General features: G+C 33.9%; 2 protein-coding genes across 4 annotated transcripts; both read right to left on the bottom strand.

Annotated features, from left to right (window-relative positions):
* Positions 1-740: 740 nt before the first annotated feature.
* On the bottom strand, positions 741-13,624 carry arhgap19 (Rho GTPase activating protein 19). Its single transcript, XM_058762164.1, has 11 exons — positions 13,540-13,624; positions 11,666-11,940; positions 10,262-10,342; positions 9,025-9,234; positions 7,215-7,441; positions 6,290-6,376; positions 5,545-5,610; positions 5,296-5,472; positions 4,295-4,393; positions 2,919-3,021; positions 741-2,458 (listed from the first exon to the last, which is right to left on the bottom strand). Exons 1-10 carry the CDS (start codon positions 13,581-13,583, stop codon positions 2,926-2,928), a joined length of 1,362 nt encoding a protein of 453 aa, XP_058618147.1. The 5' UTR covers positions 13,584-13,624; the 3' UTR covers positions 741-2,458; positions 2,919-2,925.
* A 530-nt stretch (positions 13,625-14,154) lies between these two features.
* On the bottom strand, positions 14,155-21,913 carry kcnip2 (Kv channel interacting protein 2). 3 transcript variants are annotated; one of them, XM_058760846.1, is made up of 10 exons: positions 21,563-21,610; positions 19,045-19,143; positions 17,912-18,014; positions 17,656-17,776; positions 17,055-17,124; positions 16,865-16,935; positions 16,469-16,576; positions 16,236-16,340; positions 15,850-15,912; positions 14,155-15,002 (listed from the first exon to the last, which is right to left on the bottom strand). In XM_058760846.1, exons 2-10 carry the CDS (start codon positions 19,118-19,120, stop codon positions 14,955-14,957), a joined length of 765 nt encoding a protein of 254 aa, XP_058616829.1. In that variant the 5' UTR covers positions 19,121-19,143; positions 21,563-21,610; the 3' UTR covers positions 14,155-14,954. The 3 variants fall into 3 exon arrangements, with proteins under 3 accessions (XP_058616829.1, XP_058616828.1, XP_058616830.1); XM_058760845.1 differs by lacking the exon at positions 21,563-21,610 and adding an exon at positions 19,328-19,398 and having other exon boundaries at positions 19,045-19,158; XM_058760847.1 differs by lacking the exon at positions 19,045-19,143 and having other exon boundaries at positions 21,563-21,913.
* Between the last annotated feature and the right edge of the window lie 5,340 nt (positions 21,914-27,253).

The raw sequence follows: 27,253 nt of genomic DNA, 5'->3' as shown, positions 1-27,253 counted from the left end.
CTCAATCCCAGCATCTTCAAGAATCGGCAAAAACACATCTCCTCCATCTTTATTTGACCCTCTATTGTAATTCTATTATTATTTAAAAAAAAAAAAAAAACCTTCCCTTTTGGACTTGCACTCTATTCATTTACTGCTTGTTTTCTTTAAAAAAAAAAAAAAAAAAAACACTACCTTTTATAATCTTTTTGTATTCTATCTGTTTTCTTTTTATTTATTATACAATTAACAAAAGCAAAAAAGGCCTCGAACACCAGCTTGCTCTATTCTGTTTCCTTTTTATTATGCAATAAAAAAAACAAAACAAAAAACCTTGCTATGTGTACTGCGCTCAGCTAACTGAGACTTGTTATAGCACCTGCATATCATTGCTCTTTTGTTGGTTTTGATTGCTTCTATTGTCCTCATTTGTAAGTCGCTTTGGATAAAAGAGTCTGCTAAATGACTAAATGTAAACAGAGCGAATAAGACATTTTTGAAGGCAAAATCTGATTAGTTAATTATGCTGTCCCTTTACAAAACTCTGAATACAAAACCACCTAATTAACATTACGAGTCAAGTCTTCGACATAAACATTTCCTAAAATCGTCCTAAGTCAGTCAAATGACAGATAATGAGCAGAACAGGCTGACACGATGAAGACAGCCCCGCGCGGACGGACTTCAGCTGTGCGGCAGCGACCTCTAGCGGACAGCCGCGCGAACTGACCATCAACAACAAACGACAAGCAGCTCAGCTGGTGTGAGAGTTTTAATGAAAAAAGAAAGGAAATACACAGAAGCAATCGTTGTACTAGAGCGGATCAAGCACAAACACAAATGTTTCACATATCAAATACAAAAATGTTTTTTTTAAACTCCAGTTTTAATTGCTGTAACATAAAAAAAGGAAAATATAAAACTTAATTTGAAAACAAAATCAATGATTTCCCCAATCTTTTCCAACAGATAACAACATCCCCAATCTCCACACGTACCATCTGTACACACACACACACAGAGTTAAATAAAACATCCCAATTATTGCTAATTACACGTTTGCAGATAGCACCATATCTAAACTTGAAAGAAAATTTTATTTAGCTCTTCTTCTTTCCTTAAACACTTCAGTAAATCGCTGATTATTGTGAAAATGTATTTCAATTTGTGAATTGTAAAAAAATCCACCATTAGCATGCAAAATTAAACTTGAAAGCTTGCATGCTTATTTATTGGTGTTAAAGACGTTTTAATATTTCCAGTTTTTAAACAAGTTAACCACCCACCCCTTTTTCAACATTGCAGGCTTAAAATATAGATTTAGAAAGGCTACATTTGAGTTAATGCATTAAAATGGGAGGGGGGGGAAAAAAATGAAAAAGCAATTCATCAGTCGAGGGAACGTGCATTTGGAGAGTGCTTGTGACCAAACACATCTGAAAGAGCTATATATATGAAGACAATGAAAGGAAGTGACTTCACAGCGCTCTCCAGGAACATGAAAAACACACTCTGCTTTGAGGAATAAGACAGGAGACGTTCAGGATCAAAGCCAAACCAGCATTAAGAGCAATTACTTTCACAACATCCTTTAATACCCACTCGAGTTCACACAAACACTTACATCTCGACCTCTGCACCTTCATCCACCACCCGTAACATACAAAAACCTTCGAAACACCCCTGACACGCACCCAAAACCCTTCAAAAACAGCACTGAACAGCGTTTAATACAAAAACACGGCTGCTTTGTGCACTTCTCAATATGAAAACACAAAATTATCGTACACTGAAATGAATTTTCATACAAAAATACAGGAACCTATTTGGCTTAGTGGTTAAATTACATGGAAACTTCAGTCGGCTGATGATTTGGGCCTGAAAAGCGACATCAAGTTTTGAAAAATAAAAATAAAAATCACATTTGTCTTGTTCTGGTCACAAAATACCATATTTCGAATGTCCATAGTGTTATTAAGACAATATCTATATATATATATATGTAAACAAACGCCAGTTTATATTCTCACAGATCTCTAAATGACAGTAATACACTTTTGTGAGTAAATGATGTCTATCGTTCCCTTAAAATCTGATTACAGCATGAATTGAGTGATTAATGTGAGATGCGTACGGCCCAGATATCAGTACGCGCTTCCACACACGCAAATATATTTATACATATATACACTGGCAATATGAATGAGCTGAGCAAGTTAATCTTATCGTGGGTCAGGCTAAAAGGCCCAGTGTAACTGACAAGTGGTTTACCCATTAAACCTGATGTAACAGTTTAAAACCATACAGCGAATTAAAAAAAACTTAAAATTCACATTAAATGAAAATTAGTCTCAACATTTAGTATGTTAAAACAGTACAGAATATAAAGAAATAAATAATTAAAATAAAATAAAAAACTATCTTCTCTGGTCGTCTTCTATTCGGGCAGAATTCACAGTACAGACAAAGACACGCCGCGCTGGAAAATAAGCAGAGATTTATGCATTGAGCCTTGTTCAACAAGTTCAAATGTTATTTAAAACCAATTCATACTTTTGAAATAAAAAAACTAAAATAAAACAAGTAAATATTATCACACTTTAATAAAACTAGACATAAAACCAAAGCAAAACAAAAACACATGAAAAAAAAAAAACATTTAAACTACAAACAAAACCACACAATGAAAAGCAAAAAAAAAAAAAAAAAATAAAAGCAAAAAATAAAAACAAAGCAAAAAACAATGAAATCAAAACCAAAAAAAAAAAACACAAAAGCAAAGCAAAACAAATTAAGACAAAGTAAAATACAAAACAACAAAGCAAGGGAAATGAAAAGAAAACAACTGAGACGAAAGCCAATCAAAAGAAAAGAGTGAATATGAGAAGCTGATGCCATGCACTCAGTGTGTTGGTCGTGATGGTTAAACTGCTGCTGACCTGATGTTCAGCTCGCCGGATCACAGCTGATGTTCTCCTTCCCCGGAGGAGACACGTGCCGCCCCCTCCTGTCTGCGCTGGGCTGACTCCCCAAAACCTTCTTCTGCAGTCAAACACAGCAGCACTCACTACACAAGCACTACACACTCGCTCGTTCCCTGCAGGTTATTTTTGGGAACCAAATAAGAACATTCGCTGCTGTTTATTTTTCTAATAACCTAAAGAGAACCTTCCCAGAACGTTCCCTGCAGGTTATTTTTAGGTTTAATTTTATAACCTAGAGCAGTGGTTCTCAAACTGGGGTGCAGTGACGGAGGGGGTACGCCAACAAAATGCTGAAATTCTACCCCAACTTAAAGTAACATTAAAACCGAGCATGTATTTCTGACGAGCAAAATGCCGCTTCTAATATAAAACATGAAAATGGGAATGCTGCAAACACTCGTTTATTGATCTCTTTATTGAATAATTACTTATAATTAATATATATTCAAGAGTAAATACTGTGATTTCAGAGAGATTTGATACGTCTAATTGAAGAGAACATGACATTAACCGAGAAGTTTGTGTTTACGGACAAAAAGAGAGAACATCATCGTTAATTCAGTGGTAAGAAATGAATGCAATGTTATCCCAGATAAAGTCAAATAAATGTTATTCATTTTTAATGTCTGTAAAAATAAAATACACATTTTCAAATCCAGATGTTTAGTTGAAGTTGCTGTTATTTGGTGCTTAAGAAATGTAATATCTGGGATATTATATGGTATATGGTAGTTATAATAAAGAAATCTTACATATTAACGGATTATTCAATCTCATTTAATGCTCCTTATGATGGTTAAATGTGCTCTGATTATCTTCAATAATTAAAAATAGTTTAAAACAAGGTTTGTAGTACTGATTATTGAGGTCCATATCCGTCCGTCTTCCTTGCCACTTACTCTACGAGACGATGATTACTGACCTACAGCAGCGCTGACGGAGAAAAGAGGTTAGGAGAACCTTCTTGGAACGTAAATAGAATGTTCTCTTTAGGTTAGGAGAATGTTCCGGGAACCTTCAGAGAACTTTCTGGGAATGTTCTGAGAACGTTCCTCTAACCTAAAGAGAACGTTCTATTTACGTTAAGAAAACATTCCTGGCTAACCAAAAGGGAACGTTCTAGGGAACAAAAAGTTGTTAGCTGGGTGAACTGTTCGAGTGTGTTTTCACAGCACAGCTGTTATATATCTGGCAGCAGACTGATGACTGAACTAAAGGACACACAGCTGCACTTGAAGAGACACCATCATCACCTTCATAACTTCTGTGAATGTCACAGAGGTGAGAGTCATGGATGTGGTTTGATTAAAGCAGAGATAGAGAGATCTGACCTTGATGAGTCCGCCGAAGGAGCGCGAGCGCGCGTGTTTTTTACTGGTCGGGGTCGTGTTCTCGCTCACAGGAGTGCCAGGACTCGACTGCTTGCCGAGCTGAAACCACACAATAATTACAGCACAAATCACATACGAGAATTACAGAATGAAAGCGCCACACTTCTTAATACATTTTTTAAATGAATCACAAAAGAAATATAACGAAAATGCACACTAATGTTTAAAAAGAGATCTGCTGCCTTTAGTATCATATTAATATGTCTCAACAGCAAGTTATGAATAAATTACTCCAATTATAGCTAAAATAGCATGTAGTGCATTATTGTAGCGTCAATAATAATACTAATAATTCTATACTACTACTATATATATATATATATATATATATATATATATATTTTATACACACACATATACATACATATATATATACTTATATAAAATTCTACACAAAATGCAGGTGTCTGTTGTAAATAGTGTATTAATTTAAACAAAAATGTTGGTTTAAAAAAAAAGCAATGTAATTATTGTAAAAATGTATGGTAGCATAATAACAAAAAGCCAACTAAAGGGGTATGTTGTCATTTGTGTAAATAATATTAATAACAACAACAACAACAATAATAATAATAATAATAATAATAATATGCACAATGTATTTTGTTGGGTTAAAAACAATTATTGTAAAAATGTAATATCGTTAATATAATAAAAAGTTATGATATGGTTATGATTATAATCATACTTATCGCAGTAGTGTCATTAAAAGTAAGAAAAAGATGATTTTTTATTTTCAATAATGACAAAATAATTATAGGGAAAAGTAAAGCTAACAACATTTAAAAAATAATACTAATATATAATACTAATAAAACAGATTTGTATTTTATTTAAATTAAACTATTGGTGAAAATGTAAAAAAACAACATCAATGGTCTCCTGCTATTAATAATAATAATAACAACAACGGGATTGATGTTTACACAGTGTGCTCTCACCTGTCGGATGAGTTTCTTCTTCTTGGCGGAGTTCGGCATGTGATCGGTGACGTGTCGATAGAGCTCTCGGAGCGCCTCTTCTGTGTGACCGTCCGAGTCTAAGCGCACGCGCGCTCCGCTCCTCTTACACGCCGACGCGAACGGAGAGCCGTCGACCGACAGCAGCTCCAGATCATCCTGACAGCACACACAGGAGCATTAGCTCAACAACAACTCAATCAATGAAGAATGAGCTCCAACGCCACAAACCTTGGAGTGAATCATTTTGGTGTTTGCGAACTGAAGTCTGGCATGTTCCCTCAGATACGCCGGCGCCTTCGCAAAAGAGAAAACAGATTTGACTTAAAAACTGAAATGTGTTTAAGTTGAAGTACTAAAACTAAACAAAATACTGCTGAAATAAAAACAAAGGTAAATACAAATAAAACAACATAAAAATGACAAAAGCACATACTAAAATTATTCAAACTAAAGCTGAAATAAAAATAAATTCAAGTTTTCTTCTTTTTTATTTTACTCACAAAAATTACAAAAAGCAAAATTAGAAATGTTTCTTTGGCAAATAACTGAAATAAATAACACTGAAGTTGAAGTACTAAAACTAAAATAAAAATTAAGCTAAACATAAATATTAGAAAAATGTCAAAAGCACATAAAACTAGAAATGTTTTCTTGGGAAGTAATTGAAAAAATATTATATATATGTGTGTATATATATATATATATATATATATATATATAATTAAATTAAAAACAAATAATAATAATAAAGATATTTAAAATTGTTATCAATATTTTTGTGTATATATGACAAAATTACCAAAATTAAAATGAAAACTGAAAATACAGAAATGAGGGCTAATTCAATATATTAATAAATACTATAAAAGCATATATATAACACTAAAAGAACACTATGATGTTATTTTCCGTCCCATCAGTTCTGTGAAAATAAAAAAAGCTGCATTTGTAGAAGGTGAGGTGGGAAAAATACCCGAAAGATCTTCTGGGAGTGTTTGATGAGAAACGCCATGCCGCTGTTCAGTTTCTTCAGGTTCTCCTGAAGGTCACTGGCATTCATCTGAAGAAAGCAGCACATCACACATCACACATCACACATGACACCTGAACCTGGGGCATTACAACTAACTAAAACCATTTAAAAAAACACGATTTTCATGTTCTTATTCTGACAGAGCTGCACAAGGGTTCAAAGTTCAGAGCGAGAGGAAAACCTGCACTGAAACTGTGTTACTGCTGTAAAATAAAAGAAAAGACAATAATAATTACAACAGCTCTATTAATACATTTATTAGAACACACAGTGTTCAAATTGGGATCTGTAATATTTTCTAATGTTTTAAAACAAAGTCTCTTCTCCTCAGCAAGGCTGCATTTATTTGTACAGTAAAAAAAAATAAAAATAAAATACATAACTGATTCAAGAAGGGGGTCTCATAAATGGCCAAAAAATATTATTTTACTAACTTACTAATTGTAAGTTAAATTGTGCTTTGTTGGTATAATGTCTCCTAGAATGTTAAAAATGTTCTGTGTAAAGTAAATATTTTTAAATTGTTTTGTAATTGATTTTTTTCTTTGAAAAGCTATAGACAAAACAGTAAAAAGCACATTTTGGCTATTTATTTTATGCAATGGTGAAAAAAATTGGCAAAATGCATGAGGAAAAAACGCAAAAAAAACGTGCTCGGTCTTCGGCCCAGGGTTTCATTTTGTTCGGCTTCAGTCAAGAAAATAACTAAAATAACTAAAAAGACAAAAATGCACAGAATTACTAAAACTAAAATTACAATGAAAACCGAAAGTCAAAAAACAAAACCTATTAGTAAAAACAATACTATTATCTGAAAGACACAAAAAGGTCTAATAATGCAAAAAGAAAGAAGCGAATGGCGTACGTTCTTGGGCCAGATGACGTGCGGGGCGAACATGAGCGCGAGGTTGTGCGCGGACATCTTGTTCTTGTCCTGCTGTTTGGCGGTGTGGTAGAGCAGGTCCAGCAGCAGCTTGAGCAGGGTTCGGTTGGCGGTGGGCAGCAGCATCAGCAGTAGCTGCAGCGCCTCGATCTGACGCTCCTTATCCGGCAGACTCGTCTTGTTGCCCTGATCGTCGAACAGGCTCAGCTCTGCGCAGACAGACCGATCGGGTTAATTTCTGTCAACAACATTTTTTCACCAACGAAAATGAGACGATAACGAAAGAAAAACTCGTTTTGAACAACAAAAACTATGACGAAAATTGATGTTCAAAACTGTCAATATCCGGGAGTAAGAGAAGAGTAGACATATAGATAAATTTGACGATGCAAAAGAGAACTCAATTCGGTCCGAAGCAGTGCCTCTCACACAGCACACGAGTGCACTTTCGTGTCTCATGAAGGGAGAAATACGCACTAAATGAGGTTGAATTGTCCACTTTTTACAGTTACGCCTGATGTGAACGTAAACAATTGGGAGAATTTCGGACGTGTCAGTACATTGCATCCGTGCATTCGGTTTTAAAGGGACAGCAGCCTAATTTAGTCAAGTATTTAATTAATCAAATATTAAAAGAAAGAGAGAAAATCACTCGCTGCTCTTGACTGAATCACTTTAGTAGCCATGATAAAGATTAATCTAAATTTATGTAAATAAATATGCCTGCTTGAAAGAATGAAGAATGTGTTGTTATAAAGCATGCATAATTAGCCTATATACACATTTCATTGAGAAGAAGACCATGTTCTTGTTTCTTTATGAGAAGGGGTTTCATTTAATTTGAATATAAAGGCATGTTGCGTCACAGCAGTTAAATCTGTGTCTATCATGATAAAACCATAAGGCCAGTTTTACTAACAGCCTGCGCCAGCGCAAACCGTCTTTTGGCGTTAAAATAGTACGGTCAGGTTTTACTAAAGACGCACAGTGACTAATTAGCGCTGAAAAGGCGTGGAAACAGTTATTTTTGCGCCTGACATTACTGAATATGCATTAGTAGGAGTTTCCCTTTCAGATGCAAAATTTATGGGAGGTGAATATTAAAATGAATCATGCAACGCGTTTTACTACCGTTCGCGTTCGTCAAATTACTGGTATTTGCGGCATTATTTAACGCCCAGAAAAAGCATGTTTTAAACTATTTTGCGCTTGAAATGGCTGCAATTTGTTGCTAGGAGAGGCACCGCAGAGAACAGAGAGCGCGTGGTAGAAGGAAGAGGGTTTTTTCCACACATTAATTTATTTGGAAAGCAAGAAGAACATATCGTTTGCCAAGCCATGTTATTTTTAATTTGCTTCAGGAAATAAAAGACGACTTTGAACCCTCAACTAGGAGTCACGCAATACCAGCTCTATCAAAACTTCTAGCGAACCTTCATTTTTTTAGCCTCCGGTTCTTTTCAACATACTGTGGCTTCTTTATTTCTTTATTTGCGACTACTCTAATTTGCGCTCTGCTTGGTATATTGCATTGGTCGATATGTAAATGAGATGTTGCGTCTGTGTTCTTTAATTTGCACGTTGTCAGTAAATCAGAAATTTCCACACCCATCGGTGCTGTTTTGGAATTGCGCTCTTGCGTTAATTTGCCCCGTTTAGTTAACTGTAGATTAAGATTTAACTAGGCTAAAACAAATCAGATCACTAAAACTAAATGGCATTTTAGTCAAAAGACTAAATCAAAATTTGGTGTCAAAATGAACAGTGGTGAGGTGTGACTGATCTGCCAGACCTGTGATCTTCAGGTGAGCGTGCAGGTGCCGCTGGGTCAGCAGGGGTTCGGGCAGCTCTCCCAGGAAGCTCTTGAGGAGCGTGGCAACATCGTTGGGATGGAAGTCACCGGAGGAGAAGTCGATGTCGGCGCCGCTGTTGAGCTGCTCTCTCAGCGTCTGCTGTCTCAGACTGTTCCCAGGAACCCGAAACAGACCCTCCACATGCAGATCTGCACCACAACAACCAGCTCTTTACTTTGTTATTCATTCAACAAAGGCAAAATATGGTTGAATATTGAATACAAAAGACACCGTCACATTACCAGCAAAATCCAGTCATTTCAATAGAAATCCAGACAATCAGGAAATTTGATATTTGATTTAATATTAAGAATAATATTTATCACAATAATGTCAAAAACAACGACAGCAATAAGCATGATTTTTTTTGTTTTAATCACGCGCATAAATAGTAATTATAATAAATAATACTAAATCTCACTACTTAACATTTTTTAAAATACAAGTTAATAGAAATTATTTGTTTTAAACAAACAAAAAGATATGGATTTAATAAAACATGATTCCCATTAAGGAACATCTAATTTAAAAAAAATAAAAAATCTATCATTTTCATTACATTGATATTCATTAACTTCTTATACATTACTTCCACACATCGACAATTTCAGTACTCAGGTGTCAGATTTATAACTTGCTGGCCAAATATTGACCTTACACTGAATAAACTATAAGACTGAGGTAATTTGAGGTAATAATTCACACAAACTATTTTTAACTTGATTCACCATAAATCATTAAAGTCAGATGTAACTGTAAATACTTTGCCACTGAAAATCATTTTTAGGGCATTTGAGCTAGCTATTTGTTGCAAATTGAACAGACCAAAATATGTTAAGTTAACTCAACATTCAACAAACTGACGCTATTTCCATCAGACGTCTACAGAAGTGCTTATTGAGAATTAACCTAGGTTTAGATGATGGTTTTTGTTGTTGTTTGATACTACCATGATGGAGATCAGTGTTTGCTTTAGTTGGGCTCTTGACCCTTGACTTTTTAACATGAACTTTTCTTTGGCTGCTGTAACAATGTGTCAAAAAAGAGCCAAGGCAAAATATGTAGAATTGTTGATTATGTTTTGCTAATGACGTAATCATCATTAAACACCAGGTTCAGTGATTTGATCCAGAGTCTCTTCTCTTACCAAAACAATGTTACGCTGTTATAACTCACTTTTGTTGAGGTACACGATGAGTTGATATATCTGGGCTATTCCTTCCTCCATAAGAGGCATGCCAAACACAACACCTTTGTCTGGAAAACAAAACAAAAAAGACATAAACCAGTTGACAATTAAACATATTTTCAATAATAATGCGTTTAATGCAGAATTTCTTTATCAAATGTAATAAATTTGATACTATTACATTTAGACTTCTAAAGACTATATTGGTTTAGAACAAATACATTTTTCATATATATTTGCAAATAATAAATTTGAACTCACTGTCAGTTTAATCTAATTTGAGTTCATTACAATTACAGAAGGATTTAGTGGAATAAATTTAAAAAACAATGAAATTATTAAATGCACCATGAAATATTGCAATAAATACATTTTGTAAAATGTAACTTGAAATATGTCTTGAAAATAACAAAGTTATATATATACACCTTGAAGTAAAATGTAGCAGACAACATAAAACAAATAATTATATTAAAAATAAGTATATAGAAATACTTATTATATATAAAAAGTATATTATGAAATAATATTCATGTAAAAGGCCTAGTTTCATGTAAGTAAGGTTTTTTTGTTTTTAAAAGGATGTCCAGTCTGTTCGCAAAGGCTACATTAATACGATAAAAAATAAAGTAAAAATTGTGAAATATTATACTGTTTTCTATGTGATTATCTGTTAAACTGTAATTTATTTCTGTGATCAAAGCATCATTACTCCAGTCTTCAGTGTCACATGATCCTTCAGAAATCATTGCTGATTTGCTGCTCAAAAAACATTTCTGATATATTATTCCTATTATCAATGTTAAAAACAGTTGTGCTGCTTCATATTTTTGCGGAAACCTTGATATATTTTTCTTTCATGATTCTTTGATGAACAGAAAGTTCAAAAGAACAGCATTTCTTTGAAATAGTAATCTTCTGTAACAATTTATTTTTATTCAATTGAGTTTATTTTATATTTACAACCAAATTCATTCTATATCAGTGCCTTCATTTCGTTGGGAACCAAACACTGTTAGTCACACAAAGAAACCAATCAGGTCCTGATTTCCATTACTGTTGACTGTGAATCTAGAGCCGGCCAGTCGATAGCGAAACCCTACGGCAGGAAACTAACTTCAATAGCAATCGGTGAACTTCAGAGAACTTCCCAAAACAGACGACGTAATTCTCCCACTGAAGGTTATTCAATCGTTTTTGTCAATAGTGTCTGCAATCTTCCCACAGAAGAATCACCGGTGCCTCCACAAGCTCAAAAGGCATATCGACAACAGGCCAGTTGTAAATTAGTAGGAAGCATGAGGAAGAATTAATGCCCACTGCAGGATGAAACAGAAACAGAATACACAGTCAATGGAAAATGACTATAATTTCCAAAAAGCAGTTCTGACCTTTGCGTTTGAGGAAGTTGAACGAGCGGAAGAAGCCTCCGGCCGCAGTGCTGTTGGGCGTCTTGGGCACCTCGTCGAGTAACTGTGAGAATTCGGCCCCCGGGAGGTCGATGAGCCGCGTGATGTTACTCAGCACCAGCTCGGTGAAGGCCTCGGGCCGCTCGTGACGCAGCTTCTCCACGAAGAAGTCAGGGTTGAAGATGATGGGCGGCCGGCTGTCACCACTGCCGCCCATTTCTGACTCCTGACTGATCACAACATTGCACACCGTGCCCCTACGAACAAAGATATCATGGCATCACGCTGTTTTTATTGTTTATCTACCAATCAAATTCTTCAACAAAAACATTAAACATGTCATTTCACTTTTCAACTTTTTAATTTTTTGAATAAAAATTAATTTTTTGTATTTTTTTGAGGGGCATAAAGTAAAAATGTCAGGGCGACACAACTGTACTTTCATCACAGTAAAGAAAAAGAATTAAAAGAATTAAATTCATGAAGTAATTTTGCATAATCTTTTCTTAACAAATATATATTTAAACAAAACTGTTTCACTTTTCGATTAGTATAACTTATCATGTGGTGAAACCATCATGCAAAAACAAAACAGGAAATGTGAATCAAAGGCAATAAATCTCTTAAAATATCCAATAATTCAAGTCAAGGTTAGTTCAGGTTTAAAATGTCATGTGGTGCGACTCAAAAACATAATGTTTATTAATTAATAGGCTAATTTAAGATATAGATGTGGGGGGAAAAAACTTTTCAAACATTTAAAAATATTTATTTTTATTGATGGTTACACTACATGACATCAAACATTTTTATACCATATATACGTAAGGGTATACATTTCTTACACCATATACGTGTGCGTTTAAAACTAGAATTTCCCTTTTCTTTTGAGGGCCATAAACTGTATATTTATGCATTTATTGTCATTTTATCCAGCAAAGACAGTTATGGAAGCCTTGAATGAAACGATACAATTACATACTAGATTATATAAAAGAAATAGTCGCAAATTTTTGCATGCTCATTTAAAATATTCAGCTGTCAACTTAATAAAAAACAGACATTTCCCAGATAATATTTTAATGCGTCGCTTTGTTTTCAGTGCAATTCTACAAGGATTTAAATCAATAAATCTATAATGAAATTATTCATGGAACACTGAAATAAAAAGCATCCAAAAATAAATTATATCTAAAATGGTATACTGGATTTATATTAGTATACTAACGTCACATTTCTAATAACCTGGCATGTGTGTTTAAAACTGATTTTTCCTGTTCTTTTAAAGGCCAAAAACTGTAAATGAACCTATAAATTGTCCATTTTTATCCAGCAAAGGCAGTCATTGAAGCCTTGAATGAAGAAAAGTGTGCTTAAAACTGCTATAAAATTGCTTCTGAGCAAGTACAGGACAGAAATGATTATGAATTATAATGTATATTGAAAATTTCAAAACATCAAAGAATGAAACAATCCAATAATTAGTAACACCAAGGATTACATGGTAAAACGCGTTGAAAACATGTAACGTTAAGAAGCTTTCTGAATACAACTGTGACTTAGTTTCACTCTTATTTTGATGGCACTGAAGTACAGATAGTAACGTTACTCTGATATTTATCATGTTCTGAAAGATTCACACATTAATTTCACCAAGGATTTTACATGGTTTTTCTACGGTTCTCTAAAGAATACCAAGTATTACTATGGTACTGCGTGTTTATGCCCATTCAAAGTTACCACGATGTTTCTACCTCTCTGCTTCCACCCAGCAGTTATTCAAAAGTGTAAATACGTTACTGTATTTTCAGACTATACGTGTTTGACTAACATTTTTGTAAATACATATTCGTTACCTTCTGTCTCGATTATTTACATCGGTGTCTTTCTCTGCGGCCATCTTTCATCTTCCGTTTGAATCCGCCGCTGCTGAGGCGTTAACCGCTGCTTAATCATGATTGGACAGTGAAGGAAAAGTGGGAGGGGCTATGGAGCCAGGCGGGTTTGCTGAGTCCTGATTGGTTTATTCAAATATTTCAGCGATACACAGATCTGGGAACAGCCTTGAGGTAAAAGACGTCTAGGTTGATTATATATATATAAAGTGACCCTTTAAATGTGTAATATTAATTTACATTTAGATATTAGTATTTATTTTTGTTTTATTGTTGCTAAAGTGTTGAATGTTGTCTATATTTAGAAAGTAACCTTAATAACCCTAATGGCAAAATAAATATTAATCTAGCTCATATGATCAACGTGAATTTACTACTTTATATGAGACATAAATCTTTTTATAAAAGGATTCAAAGTCTACAGATTGAATTAAAGTCAGGTGTGAAGTATGATTTTGCTTTAACATTTATAGAAAGGCAATCAACACTTTTGTGCATAGCAATCATGAATTTATTTGTTAAAATAAAATTAACAATAAATAAAATAAAATTGAAAATCCACATGGAATATGCGCCATCTACTCAAAATGTTATGGTAGTCTATAAATAATATTTAACCAATTTATATATATATAGATAGATAGATATAGATATATATATATATATATATATATATATATACATACAACTGCTGTTTTAAATATGCTGCAAAAATGCTGTTTTAAAAGTAGTCAAATGCAATGTTTGTGTTCAAAGGTCTTATCAGAAATATATTACACGAACTGAAATCAATAAAAATGAAAAGGATAAATAAATATAAATATAAATGTATTTATTAGGGAGATTGTAAAACATCATTAGTGCGAATCTACCAAAAACTATTCCACTTTTGCATAGTTCGTTACATCAAATTCTGCCGATTCCGTAATCTTTCCCATCAGTGATATTGATTGTAAATTGTTGTGCATATGCATATATTTCAAAGTAGTGTGTTACAACATAATCTAAATAAATTACATCTCACATGAATAATGTTTGTATTTATAGGATTTTCACACATTCCTTTCTGTGAGAAACATAATAGTGATATAAGGTGTTAGTGCAAAACTGAAAGAATCTCGTTTTTAAGAGCCTTTTTTGTTGTTGAATTGGCTTAAAATATCTCTTCACATTATATTAAACAAAGACAGTGGCATACAACAGCTGATCTTCAAAGACATCATTTCATCCTCAGGGTGTAAAATAACATGGCATGCTCACTTTGCACCTGTTCAGGTGTTCACTGTAAGTGCAAGATGGAGGAAGCCAGGCAGACGCCACAACAGATCAAACACTGTTGCTGTTCTGAAAAATGTTCCAAAGATCGTCATGCAGAGCTAAATTACGTGATCCAACATCTGCATGGACTCCATGATGGCCTCGTCCTGAACAAAAATATTTGGTAAAAAAAACAACAACAAAGGTCATATTAAAGGAATAGTTAATACAAAAATGGAAATCTGCTTAACATTTACTCATGTAGATGAGTTTGTTTTTTTATCAGATAGCAGTACATCACTTGCTCCTCTGCAGTGAATGGGTGCCGTCAGAATGAGAGTCCAAACAGCTGATAAAAACATCCCAGTGTTTGTTGAAAGCATGTTTTTGGACTGTTTTTGCTTGTAAACAGTTCTTGATCTGTGCATATTTCTCTCTTGATTCTGACAGTATGACTTTTCATTGGAGGAAACTTTATTATGGAAAATGGACTTGTATTTTGGCCAGAAGCGACAGTTTGAAGTTAAGAACTTAGTGATGGATTTGTTTCTTACAAACGCACAGCTTTTCTCTTCACAAGACATGAACCGATGGACTGGAGTGATGTGGATTGCTTGTGGATTATTGTGATGCTTTTATCAGCTGTTTGGACTCTCATTCTGACGGCACCCATTCACTGCAGAGCATCCATTGGTGAGCAAGTGATGCAATGCTACATTTCTCCAAATCTGATGAAGAAACAAACTCATTTACATCTTGGATGGCCTGAGGGTACATTTTCGGCAAAACTATTCCTTTAAATATCATTGCAGGTAATGTAGACATTACTCGTAATTAATTTTACTTATGTTTGGAGTGTTAATTTTGGACTCTGGATACACCTTAGTTGTGTCTTGTAATGAGTAATGAGTAATCACACTCACATTCTAAAAACAAAAGATTTTTACTTAATACCAAAAGCATAAAAAATATAGAAATTAGTATCAGTAATTCGTTTTTGTGTCGTCCTTATACCTTTTGACACGACTCCAGGAACTCCTCCATTGTGACGATACCATCATTGTTGCGATCCATTTTCTGAGTGCAAACAGATAAACAATTAATAAATGAAAAATCTGAGACCTAGTATTGTGCCAGAAACATGGCATGCATTAGAAGTTTTGAAGAAATAATAATTAGAATATTAGTTTTATGTGTTTTGTTTTTTTTCTTTTGCTTTACCAAGGCTGCATTTAGTTGATCAAAAATACAATAAAAACAGTAATATTATGAAATATTTTTACGATTTAAAATAACTCTTTTCCATTTGAATATATTGTAAAGTGCAATTGTGTCACACATGATCCTTCAGAAATCTGTCTAATATGCTGATGAAAGAGACAGAGCTTTCTTGAAGGTACCTGGAAGAAACTTTCGACATGTTCTCTAGGTGCGCTGTCCTTCATACACGGATGCGTATACTTCCCCATCATATCATAAATAGACTTCATAATATCATTCATCTCCTAAAACAGACAGGATAATTGAACAAATACAATAATGGATTCACATAAATGACCAGTTTATGCACCAGAATAAACCTTAAAATGCACAATTTAGTGTGACAATAGTCTATACATCTGTGATACTGTACCTCTTTAGTGATGCAGCCATCTTTATTAAGATCATACAAACTAAAGGCCCAGGACAGTCTATCAGTGACGGTACCACGCAAGATGATTGACAGGCCAACCACAAAATCCTGAAGCCGATGAGAAATCAGAGACCAGTTAGTGTGAAAGATTTTAATATGCAACATGATGATAACAGCGAATCATCTATTGATTTGACTATAAAATCCATTTTTTGTGAAAATAAATAAGAAATAACCTCTTTGCTAATGTTGCACAAAATACATCGACTTTAAGATGCACATTTTGCATATTAATGTATATTACTATATGCTTTGGTATATGCAAATATACTATATGCAAATGGTATATGAATTATACTTATTCATATAAAGTATATGAATAAACAGCAAACTGACCTCAAAAGTTACTGCTCCATTTTTGTGTCTGTCAAAAGCCTCAAACAGGAAATGTGCATATGCGCTAGAATCTTCAAACGAATTTAAAAAAAAACACAGAGGGGTTTATAAAGGCCTCTTTAAACTCAATTAATTAAAAGGTTGGAACAAATGAACTGATTTAATTAGCTTCATGAATTAATTCACTCACCTCCATGAGGAAAAAAGTGAGAGTAGATTATCTTAAAAGTCTCTTCATTTACTAATCCAGAGGGACATTCCTACAGCACATAAAAATACTCAGAAACAAAATTACAGTATATTGAACAATATTTCAGTATTTAATATATTTAATAATAATGAAATGATTTGAGAAAATAATTGTAAAAAGGGACAGAGCCCTGTAATATGTATCCAACACACAAAGAAGAAAACTTCGTAAGCGTAACCTAGCCATGAAAACCCAACCCAATTTTATGAGAAAACGTATTTTACGAGAAAACGAATATTTTACAAAATTGCAATTTCATACAAATTCATTCAATGTGATTTGTTGGAAAACAAATTATAGTGTGGACCTAAGCTGGTCGTACACAAATGTAACACGAAAAATTGTTTCGAACAATCACAACAGAGGTGATTTACATTTAGAAGTCTTAAAGGTACAGTAACCCTTTTTTTCTTGATTAATTCTAAGTGTAGGCGAGAAGCATAAACACACGTTAAGAATTGTATATCAATATACAAACTTATTGTCGAGTCCATCAAATCAGTAGGGACTTTATAAAGTCACTGACGGAAAAGTTTCTTACATTTTTGAAACTTCTATAGAGGACTTGTAGCTCTGTTTTGGAAAATTTGGTCTGTTCCATCATTTTTTCCAGACTATCCGGTCTGTAGCACACAGTGGCAAGCTCAAAATCCTCCTCTATACTGTCTATATGACAGATGAAAAGAAACAAATATTATACAGAAAACTGCAAACAATATTAAATGCATTTTAGACATTTGTCTAATTAGTTACAGACAAAGACCATGAGGAAAGGAAAGCGACAGACAGTCGGTCACTTGCTTTGCCTGACAGTTGGTGTGGAGTCAACATGACAGCAGGGCAGAAGTTTGAGGAAGCGCTGCTTCATGTTCTTTTTGCTCTGGCCTGAGGGAGGGTTACCTACAAACACAAAAAAGCATTGGGAAACTGCTTAGCAATGCAAAAGTGCTCAGTAAATCATTTCAATTCTATTATAAAGACACAAAACTTTTCGCAAAACGGCGGTCTGTCACAGTCAGTTGGCACAGTTTGCTGCTCTGGCTTTGATTCAAAAATGAATCGGATCACTGAATTTAGAGAACTGTATTTCCCCCCAATCGTAAAATAAAAGAATATGAGCACACACTTTCTCTGACCCTTTTGATTTTACCGGACATGGCATTTGATATCAGTATGAAAAGCCCATACAGTTGGGACAAATAACATTAAAGGTGTGTTCACGCCCTGCTGAAAAAAACAATAGAACCCTGCCCAAAACACAATAGAAAATGTAATGGTTTTAATGGTTATAATGGGAATTATATTGGTTTTAATGGAAACTATAATGGTGTCTACTGGTATGTGATGGATTCTATTGGTGGGATGTTAAATCATATTGGAAAAATGCCCAAAACACACTACAAAAAGGAATTTTATAATGGTTTTACTGGAAAAAGCTAATGTTTATAATGGTATTTTAATGGAAACCATTGGAATTTCTGTGATGGTTTCTAGTGGGCTTCTATTGTTTTTTTTTTTAGCAGGGCGTTAGAGCAATTTTCGTGGGCAAAGTATTAAGTGATGAATTAAGCAATGCAGGTTATTTCCAAAACAAGCAGCTTTATAATGGAAAAAGTGACAAATTCAACAAAATTATGCCATATTAAATCTGCTAATGGAAATTCCTTCCTCAGAAGTGGATTGAAATCAGTGCATTTCGCCCGCGGAATTTAAAGCAATCCAAAGGTAAAGTTAAAACAACATCTCACAAACAGTGCTGTTTTAATATTCAGACTAACAGATTGTGTGTGGAATTGCTTTAATACAACAATCTTAAATTTCACTAAAGTTAAGTATCAAGTAACTATTTTAGACACAACATTGTCAGTTATTTTGTTTAATTTTCACCTCACCGACAATCTCAAAGTGAAAAACAGAATCAATTGTGTACCTGAATGAATCGATTGAGTAAAAGGTTGAATGAATCGCTCATTGTCGCTTATTTTGTTCCTGATCAGAACAATCATTTTTCACCACCTACTGATGTGACCTGCAAAAACGTTCACTGAAAAAAATCCCCACAAACAGTCTGGAACGCGCAAACACAGATAATTAAGCCTATGAAAGTATGGCCATGGAAACAAACCAAATTAATGCCAGTGAGTCATAAATAAAACATTAAACTAAAAGTCAGAGACAAAAGCAAAGTGACAGAAATTATATTCACAACAGACCTTAAATCCGTTTCATCGAGTGTGTTCATTACTGAGCTTTATTTGCATATCTATCATCAGCCGACTTCACGAGACTTCATTTTGGTGAATTATTTCAAACACCTGTTCCTCCAGAGCTTATTTATACTGGCATGGAAAAACAAACAAAACCAACACTACATTAAACGCACAGCGCATGCGCACAGGTGCATACAGCCCTTAGAAAATACTGGTGCACATCTGCAGCAGCACAAACAGCCCCACATACAGTATACATCAACAAATATGGAACGAACTGCCAAATTATTATTTATGTACTCTGGATTGTGGCAATGATATGCACACTATCCCAGTAAACTTGGTTATATGTTAAAACACTTTCACAACATTCCCCATTTACCATAGTATGCATAAAATATGTCTAAAAGACAGCTAAATATCTATGTATCAAATCTTAGAAAGCCATGTTTTTGCATAAGTCTGGTTTCAGTTGTTCCTTAACTTCAGAACACATTTTAGTATGAAAGTTGATCAAGATTTATCCGTTAAAATGTTCACGCATGCATATAGTGAATATGACCCTAATTTCATTATTTTTGCAATTCCATTTGGTGACACTAGAGGCACCAAAATTACACTTTTTCTGCTTTAAATACCAGCTTCTCGCACAGTTCAGGAATAATTTAGGCCCATTCGTCCAGTCAGATCAGGCGTTTTTCAATAGTAATGGATTTTAAAATCCCTCAGATTGTCATTTGGATGAAAAGTTGGAAAGACATTTGGTTTTTTGTTCTTCGGTCTCTCATTTGGAGCTACTGAGAGTATTGACAGACATAAAGGAGCGCATGAAGGGTGAAACCAAGATGGAGGCAACAACAAAACTGGCTAGCTGATCTGAATCCTTAAAAAGGGCAGAGAGGGTGATTAAGATCCTGAAAAAAGATAATGATAAACGATAAAAGAATTCAGAAATAGAACTTGCTACAGCTCAACCAGGTGACCATCTATCTATCTATCTATCTATCTATCTATCATGGACCACCATGGTACGTTGTGTAATGTCTTCATTAGTATGCATTACATATGTTTTATACGCTACTGTAAGCTAGATTGACCGAAGGCAACAGTAGCTGTGACACTGACAAAGAGGAAGCCTGACTATAAAATGAAACTTTATCAATTATTTAAGCAATGTTATAAAGCCCTTGTTATGACAAGATATGAGATATGACTACCATGAAACGGGTGAAAGAGTCAAGTGATTTATTCAGACCTATTTAGTTCACTTGTTGGGGAATTATTAGTTGGTTAACAGGTAAACTGGTCTCATACATTTAGTAAGTTGACTAACTAGTTAGTCTGGCAGTGGTCTCACTGCAAAAATAGAACATCTAAATATGAATAGAATGTAGGTTTAGCATTATGCAAATTGCACAGAAAATTAGCTAGTTAAAAATATGTTAGTCACCTAAATAACGTGATATTTTGTTTACTTAGTAAGTTGGCTTGTTACTAGGTAGTTAGTAAGGCAGACTTCAAAGCAAAGCAATCAAAATGTGAACCTGATGTAGCTGTGTTGGTATTTTGTCAAGGTCAGAAATTTGTATTAGTCCTATTATTGACTGCAGTGTCTCAATAACCGAGATCATAAAAACCGCAGACATAAAAATTATATTAAATAAAATAGCTTGAGGTAGAGTTTAACATGTCAACTACCAGTCTACATACAGCCGTGTATAGCTTGTAATTTCATAAAAAAAATAAAACGTGAAACGTGATAATTTAGCTCAATGACCACTAAAGCGCGCTAAAAAGCATTTATAGTTAAAAAATTTAATTTAAAAAAATGTGGGAATAAACCAATCGTTTCCCAAGAGATTACATCAATCCAAATCCTGTCAGGTGTTATACTATGCTGAAATAATGCAGTAAATAACATTGAAAATATCCTAAATATAATCACAAACATCGAGAAGCTTGTACGTTTCATGATTTGAGAAGCGACAGTTAGCCGCTTATAAATATGCGGACAGAATTGGTTACATGGCGAAATATGTCCGGTGATGATTTTGAAAAGTGAAAACCTAAACTAAACAACTAAATATCTGTCAGCAACAGTTTAGCCAACATACAGTCTGTAATCTACAAACAAGGGCAGCCAACTTTATCTGAGAGCATACAAAAAATATAACACTTGCATAAATTGCGCGATGTCGCGGTAATGATCGATTCGCGTGTCGTTTTAAGTGCACTTACCTGTCAGCAAGTCATTGGATCCGTCACATTCTCCAGAAGTATTCAAACTCTCATCTCTAGATTTCACCTTCATTTTGCCTTCGCAGTCAGAGAAAAATACCTTTAATCCCTTTAGAGTGAGAAATTATATTGAATTATCTGCCTGCCAGCAAATGTGAGTGCAAGGCTTTTTAATAGAGTGAATAATGTTGTTATATTTCCATTAGAAGTTCCCGTCGGATGTCAGCTGAATTCGCTCCAGTATCCGGTTCATTCATGTGTAGACTGTTTTGACTGTACTATCAAAGTCAGTCCTTCTTTGTTATTATAAAAGAGTCTCCGCACTGCCTTGCTGCCTTGCTGCCATCTGCTCTGCCCTGCTGCAAAATGAATGAAGCTGCTCGGTGAATCAGGACTGAGTCAGGCGGCGCGTTTGGGCATCATCATTGGCACGGTCCACATCTATACAAACTTCAAGTCAGTTTTTAGGGCGCATTACAACATCAGCAGTGGCTATTTTAAACACATTCCAAAGCATGTTTTGCTCTTTGCAAAAATTAATTTTGGCACTTTCCAAATCAATTAACTTTGTGTCTCAAATCTAAAGCATTTTTAAGTATTCTGATTCAAAATCTTTTATGTTCATTCCAACAAATTCCAACTCATTTTCGGCATGTTACAAATAATACTTTTTGGTGCATTCCAAAATAAAAGAATTTTTATGTGTTGGTAATCAAAATAATGTTGAATTCTGGCATTTTTACACATTCTTAACACATTCTTTTACACATTCTTTCACGTATCTTTATGTATGCCAAATTAATGCTTTCCAACATTCCAAATCAAAAGCGTTCTTACACATTCTGAATCAAAAGCATTTTTCTGCACTTTGAGTCTAAACTATTTTTTTTTTTCAACATTCCAAATGAAAAGTAGCTTTATGTATGCCAAATTAATGCTTTTTTTTTAACATTCCAAATCAAAAGCATTTTTACACATTCTGAATCAAAAGTATTTTTAAAGATTCAAAGTCATTCCGAATCAAGAGCATATTTGCATAGTCCAAAACAAAGTCATTTCTACACATTCCAAATCAAGAGCATTTTTACACAGTCCAAATCAAAAGCTTTCTGAAATATTCTGAATCAAAAGCATTTCTAAATATTCCAAATCAAAGGCATTTTTTACACATTTTGAATAAAAAATATTTTTTTGTTTTTCTTTACACATTCTGAGTCAAAAGCATTTTTAAATATTCCAAATCAAAGGGTTTTTGGTACACAAATTCTGAAACAAAAACATTTTTAATCTTAACACATTCATAAAAGCATTTTTGGCCTTTTCCAAAAAGTCATTTTGTGCACATTCCAAATCAAAAGCAATTTTTTAAACATTCCAAAATCAAAAGTATTTTTACAAAATCAAAAGTTTTTTTATTTTTTATTTTTATTTTGAGCATTCTGAATTCAGGTGGGCTGTAGCAATCTGATCTCACTGGAATACTGAACGATTTTACAAGGTAAATCATACAAAACATACAATTTTGAGGAAAGAAGCATGAAGGTTCACCCCTAAACATAACTGTCACTGAGGCATAAGATCATATGAAAACCAATTTACCGATCCACCAATTTGCCAAAATGTAAAACAGTTATTTGAGATGCCGTTTTTTGGCATTGCTTGTCTCCCAAAATACCTTTTCTCTTCAAATGAGTCTTCCAAATGCCTAAATAATATGAATAAATCATTCATTTCCTGTGGTTCAAAATTTTGCACATATTTAATATTTCATAGACCAGAGCCACTAGTGCAAGGATGAAAGACTTATATTTAGTTTTTGTCTTGAACTATTTTTAAACTACACTTCTCCAAAAAAAGAATTATCTTCTCTTCTACTGAAAGCTGTATTAATGACACAATACTATTAGGATGTATATATAACTGTTAGGATGACCGTATGAATCTGTAAGCATCTTCTGATATAACATTAGGTTTATATTTATCCGTCTGAAAACATGAGACCAAAGGAAAGGACATGAGCTGACAGCCCTGCTTAGATCTGAGCATTTCAGATGCTCTAATAATAAAACAGAAGTCAATACACTTTTCATGTGCATAAAATAATGTTCAACACTTTGTAGGGCCCGCATTTTGTAATAAAAAAGGTGTCGATTTTAAGACCTGCCACATTGTGATCAAACTCAGATGAGTTTTATTTTAGATACTTTTCATGGACATAACACAAGATTGTTGCGAGGATGTTAAAGAGTCAAATCGGTATCAGAAAGGTATCAGACATTTCAGTCGAGGTACATTCTTTAAAAAAAAAAAAATTGTCTTTACTGGTAGAAAGTCAAAGAACGTTATGATGGATATAAGTAATCTGGAATGTAACGATTACTATACAGGAACGCTAATCTCTAATCTTGCTAATACATTAATGCATATAGTACGCACAATGGATCTTGCAACATAGTTATATTTATAAATGATCTCTAAAAACACTCCCAAACCAGCGCCCAAACCTTAACTAGATCTAACTGATTATTCAAATACAGTCAGCAGCCAATGGCAAGTCTCCAACGGCAGACTATTTCAGTATTTATATTTTTGTCTTAGAAGTAATGTTGTTTAATAAAATTACATCTACATTTTTATTTCGGTAACACTTCACAATAAGGTTCCATTAGTTAATGTTAGTTAATGTATTAACTATGAATGAACAGTGAACAACAATACATTTATTACTATATTACAGTATTTATTCATCTTTGTTAATGTTAGTTAATAAAAATACGGTCGTTCATTGTTAGTTCATGTTAATTCACAGTGCACCAATGTTAACAAACACAACTTTTAATTTTAATGCATTAGTAAATGTTGAAATTAACATTAAGATTAATAAATTGTCAGCTACAGACAAGTGAAAAATTTCAATTTTGGTCGAATTTCAGGTTTTCACAAAAATGATTTCATTAAGCCCTCGTCTAGTGATCCCAATGCTCCAAATAGTAGCCTAATTAAACACCTAAAACGATCTTTATTTGTACGTTTTCTGAGAGCTGCTTACATCCATATAGTTTAGAAAAGAACCAAAGGGTTATTGTCTGTTTTGTATATTGTGTATTTTTATATACTTATTTTATTCACCTATTTCATTTTTATTATCTGTCTTTGAGATCACACCTCATTATAGTCAGCTCAAATATCCTTCAAAATATATCTTTGATTAAGATGTGTTGGCTTAAATTCAGCAATTAGTGCTCAATATCACTGTAAAAAATGACCATGATTTTAACGGTAAAAAACTGTGAAAAAGCTACGGTAAAAACCTGTTAAATGGTTTCACGGAAAGTTCGCCTAATATATACCGTGAAAAACTGTAATAGACATTTCAGACAATTTTACGGTGAAATACCGCTTTTGGAAGTGAAAAAGAATGTAAAATTTACAGGGAAAAAACGTAAATTGACGTTTCCAGAATTCCCTGCGTTGCATTTCAAATTTGATGTTTTTTCTTTGAAATAACAAGGTTTCTTTGTTTTTTTCTTATCAGTTATGTTTATTAGGGTTGTATGTTACATCTAATGTTGTTAAATTAATGTTTATTGCATATTTCAGTTTAATGAGTCTCACCATGATGGTGTTTAGTGTTTGTGTGAATGACACTGTGCACCTTCTATATATGTTATTATTTAAAATCTGCTTGTGATGGGCTTTGGTTCATCATGTGACTTTCTCATCACCACCTGCATTTGGTGGTTATCAGTGTATTTCAAAGGTACAAAACAGATTTCAGTACTTCTATAGGTTGGTATATTAACATTATATCAGTTAATGAAATTATGGTATTTAACTGTAAATTTAAGTTAAAACCGTAAAACCTAAAATGTTGCTACCGTATATTTTACGGTAGAATTCCGGCAACCACAGCTACCGTTTTTTTTACCGTAAATTTTACGGAATTTGTTTTACAGTGTTCAAAATGTACCCTCTGTAAACTAGTCGCAAAAATATTTGCTGAATAGGTCTCAGAAGTTCAATAGTTGAAGACAGAATTAACTAAACGAAAGACTGAATGAACACAGAGACTGAAAATAAAGAGATTGAAGAGTGTTGGCTAAATGTGGTTGGGCAAGATATCGAAAAAGCTGTGATAAACGTTAAACGCTATAAGCCTAAAAGAAATAAAAAAACAGCATGGTTTTTGTGCAGTTCAGCTTTATTTATAAAGCACTTTTAACAATGGAGACGTCTATATAAGCAGCTTTTCAGGAAATCCGTCCAAACACGAACTCCCAGAGAAATCAGCCTCTTCAGACTGATACATGAAGTAATGAGAGCAGAGTTTGTGATCAATATTTATACGTTTGTTATTACCTTTTTGTTTGTTTGTCTTTTAATTCCTTGGCAGAAACTGGCTTCCATGTATTTCAATAGAATCCATGCCATCGGGACTTTAATGTGAAGGTGAAAATTTATCCCAATCATATTTCCAAAGGGGTTCTAGTTGGTCGAGGATTTGAGCATCAGGAGCTTCCCATATTAAGAATTCGTTCCTTCATTGTAAGCTATTATATATCATGTTTCCTCATTTTAGTTAAACTGTGGCCACAAATTAAGAATCTGTTACCTTGGTTTAGTAAATCATGGCCATGTTGTGATAAATTGGTCCCTTGTTTTGATTTCATTAAACAAATTAGTACAATGTGGCCATAATTTAATAAAAAAAGGAAACAAATTTTTAATTTGTGTATATATACATACAATGTTGGTATAACGCCAAGTTAAGAACGTTAAGTAATCAGATTACTTTTTCAAGTAACTTGTAAAGTAATGCATTACCTTTTAATTTATAAGAAAATATCTGAGTTACTTTTTCAAATATGTACGCTGCTGTGAAAAGATGACAATACTGTAGTTCTAGACTAAATGTCAACATGCATTTACTCATCTCACTTGCGCAAAAACAGATTCATTATTCCTCAAAATGAATAAAAATTCAGAATATGATGCAAACCTGCAATAATTATTAACCAATATCTTTGCAGCTGACTTTTGATGATTCAATTCAACCGTACTAATATGCAAAAATGACTTTAGATAAACATTTGCATTTTTTTTTTTTTTGATTGCTTAAGATTGATGAACTTTCTTCTCTTGCCTCCTGTTCTTCATGCAGTCCAGAATGGCAGCACAGCTGAATGGTTGGTTTGAGCTGCGCCCTCTACTGTATAGACGTGAATTTACATTTTCTTCAGCCTGAGGCTTATTCAGTGGACCTTAATTTATGCAGAGAGGCTGAAATAGAAAAGCCCTTCTCCAAACTGTTCCCACAAAGTTGGAAGCCTAGCAAAATGTCTTGGTATGCTGAAGCATTAAGATTTCCCACCACTGGAAGTAATCCCTTCTCCACCAAACCTTACAGTCAGCACAATGCAGCCAGACAGGTAATGTTCACCTGGCATTCGCCAAACCCAGAATGCCAGAGGCGCATGATTCGTCACTCCACAGAAAAGGTTTCCACTGCTCCAGAGTCCAGTGTCGGTGTGCTTTATTACACTCAGTTCAGTGAAGCTAGCACACAGAAACTGCATGGCAAGGTGCTCGATTTTATATAGCTGTGGCAATGGGTCCGATTGAAACACATTCAATAATTAAGACGTGTGTCCCAATACTTTTGTCCGTAGAGTCGCCACAACTTAAATTTAA

Source organism: Onychostoma macrolepis, chromosome 22 (assembly GCF_012432095.1).
Source record: "Onychostoma macrolepis isolate SWU-2019 chromosome 22, ASM1243209v1, whole genome shotgun sequence".
Classification (NCBI taxonomy): Eukaryota; Metazoa; Chordata; class Actinopteri; order Cypriniformes; family Cyprinidae; genus Onychostoma; species Onychostoma macrolepis.
This window is presented reverse-complemented; position numbering and strand designations above follow the sequence as displayed.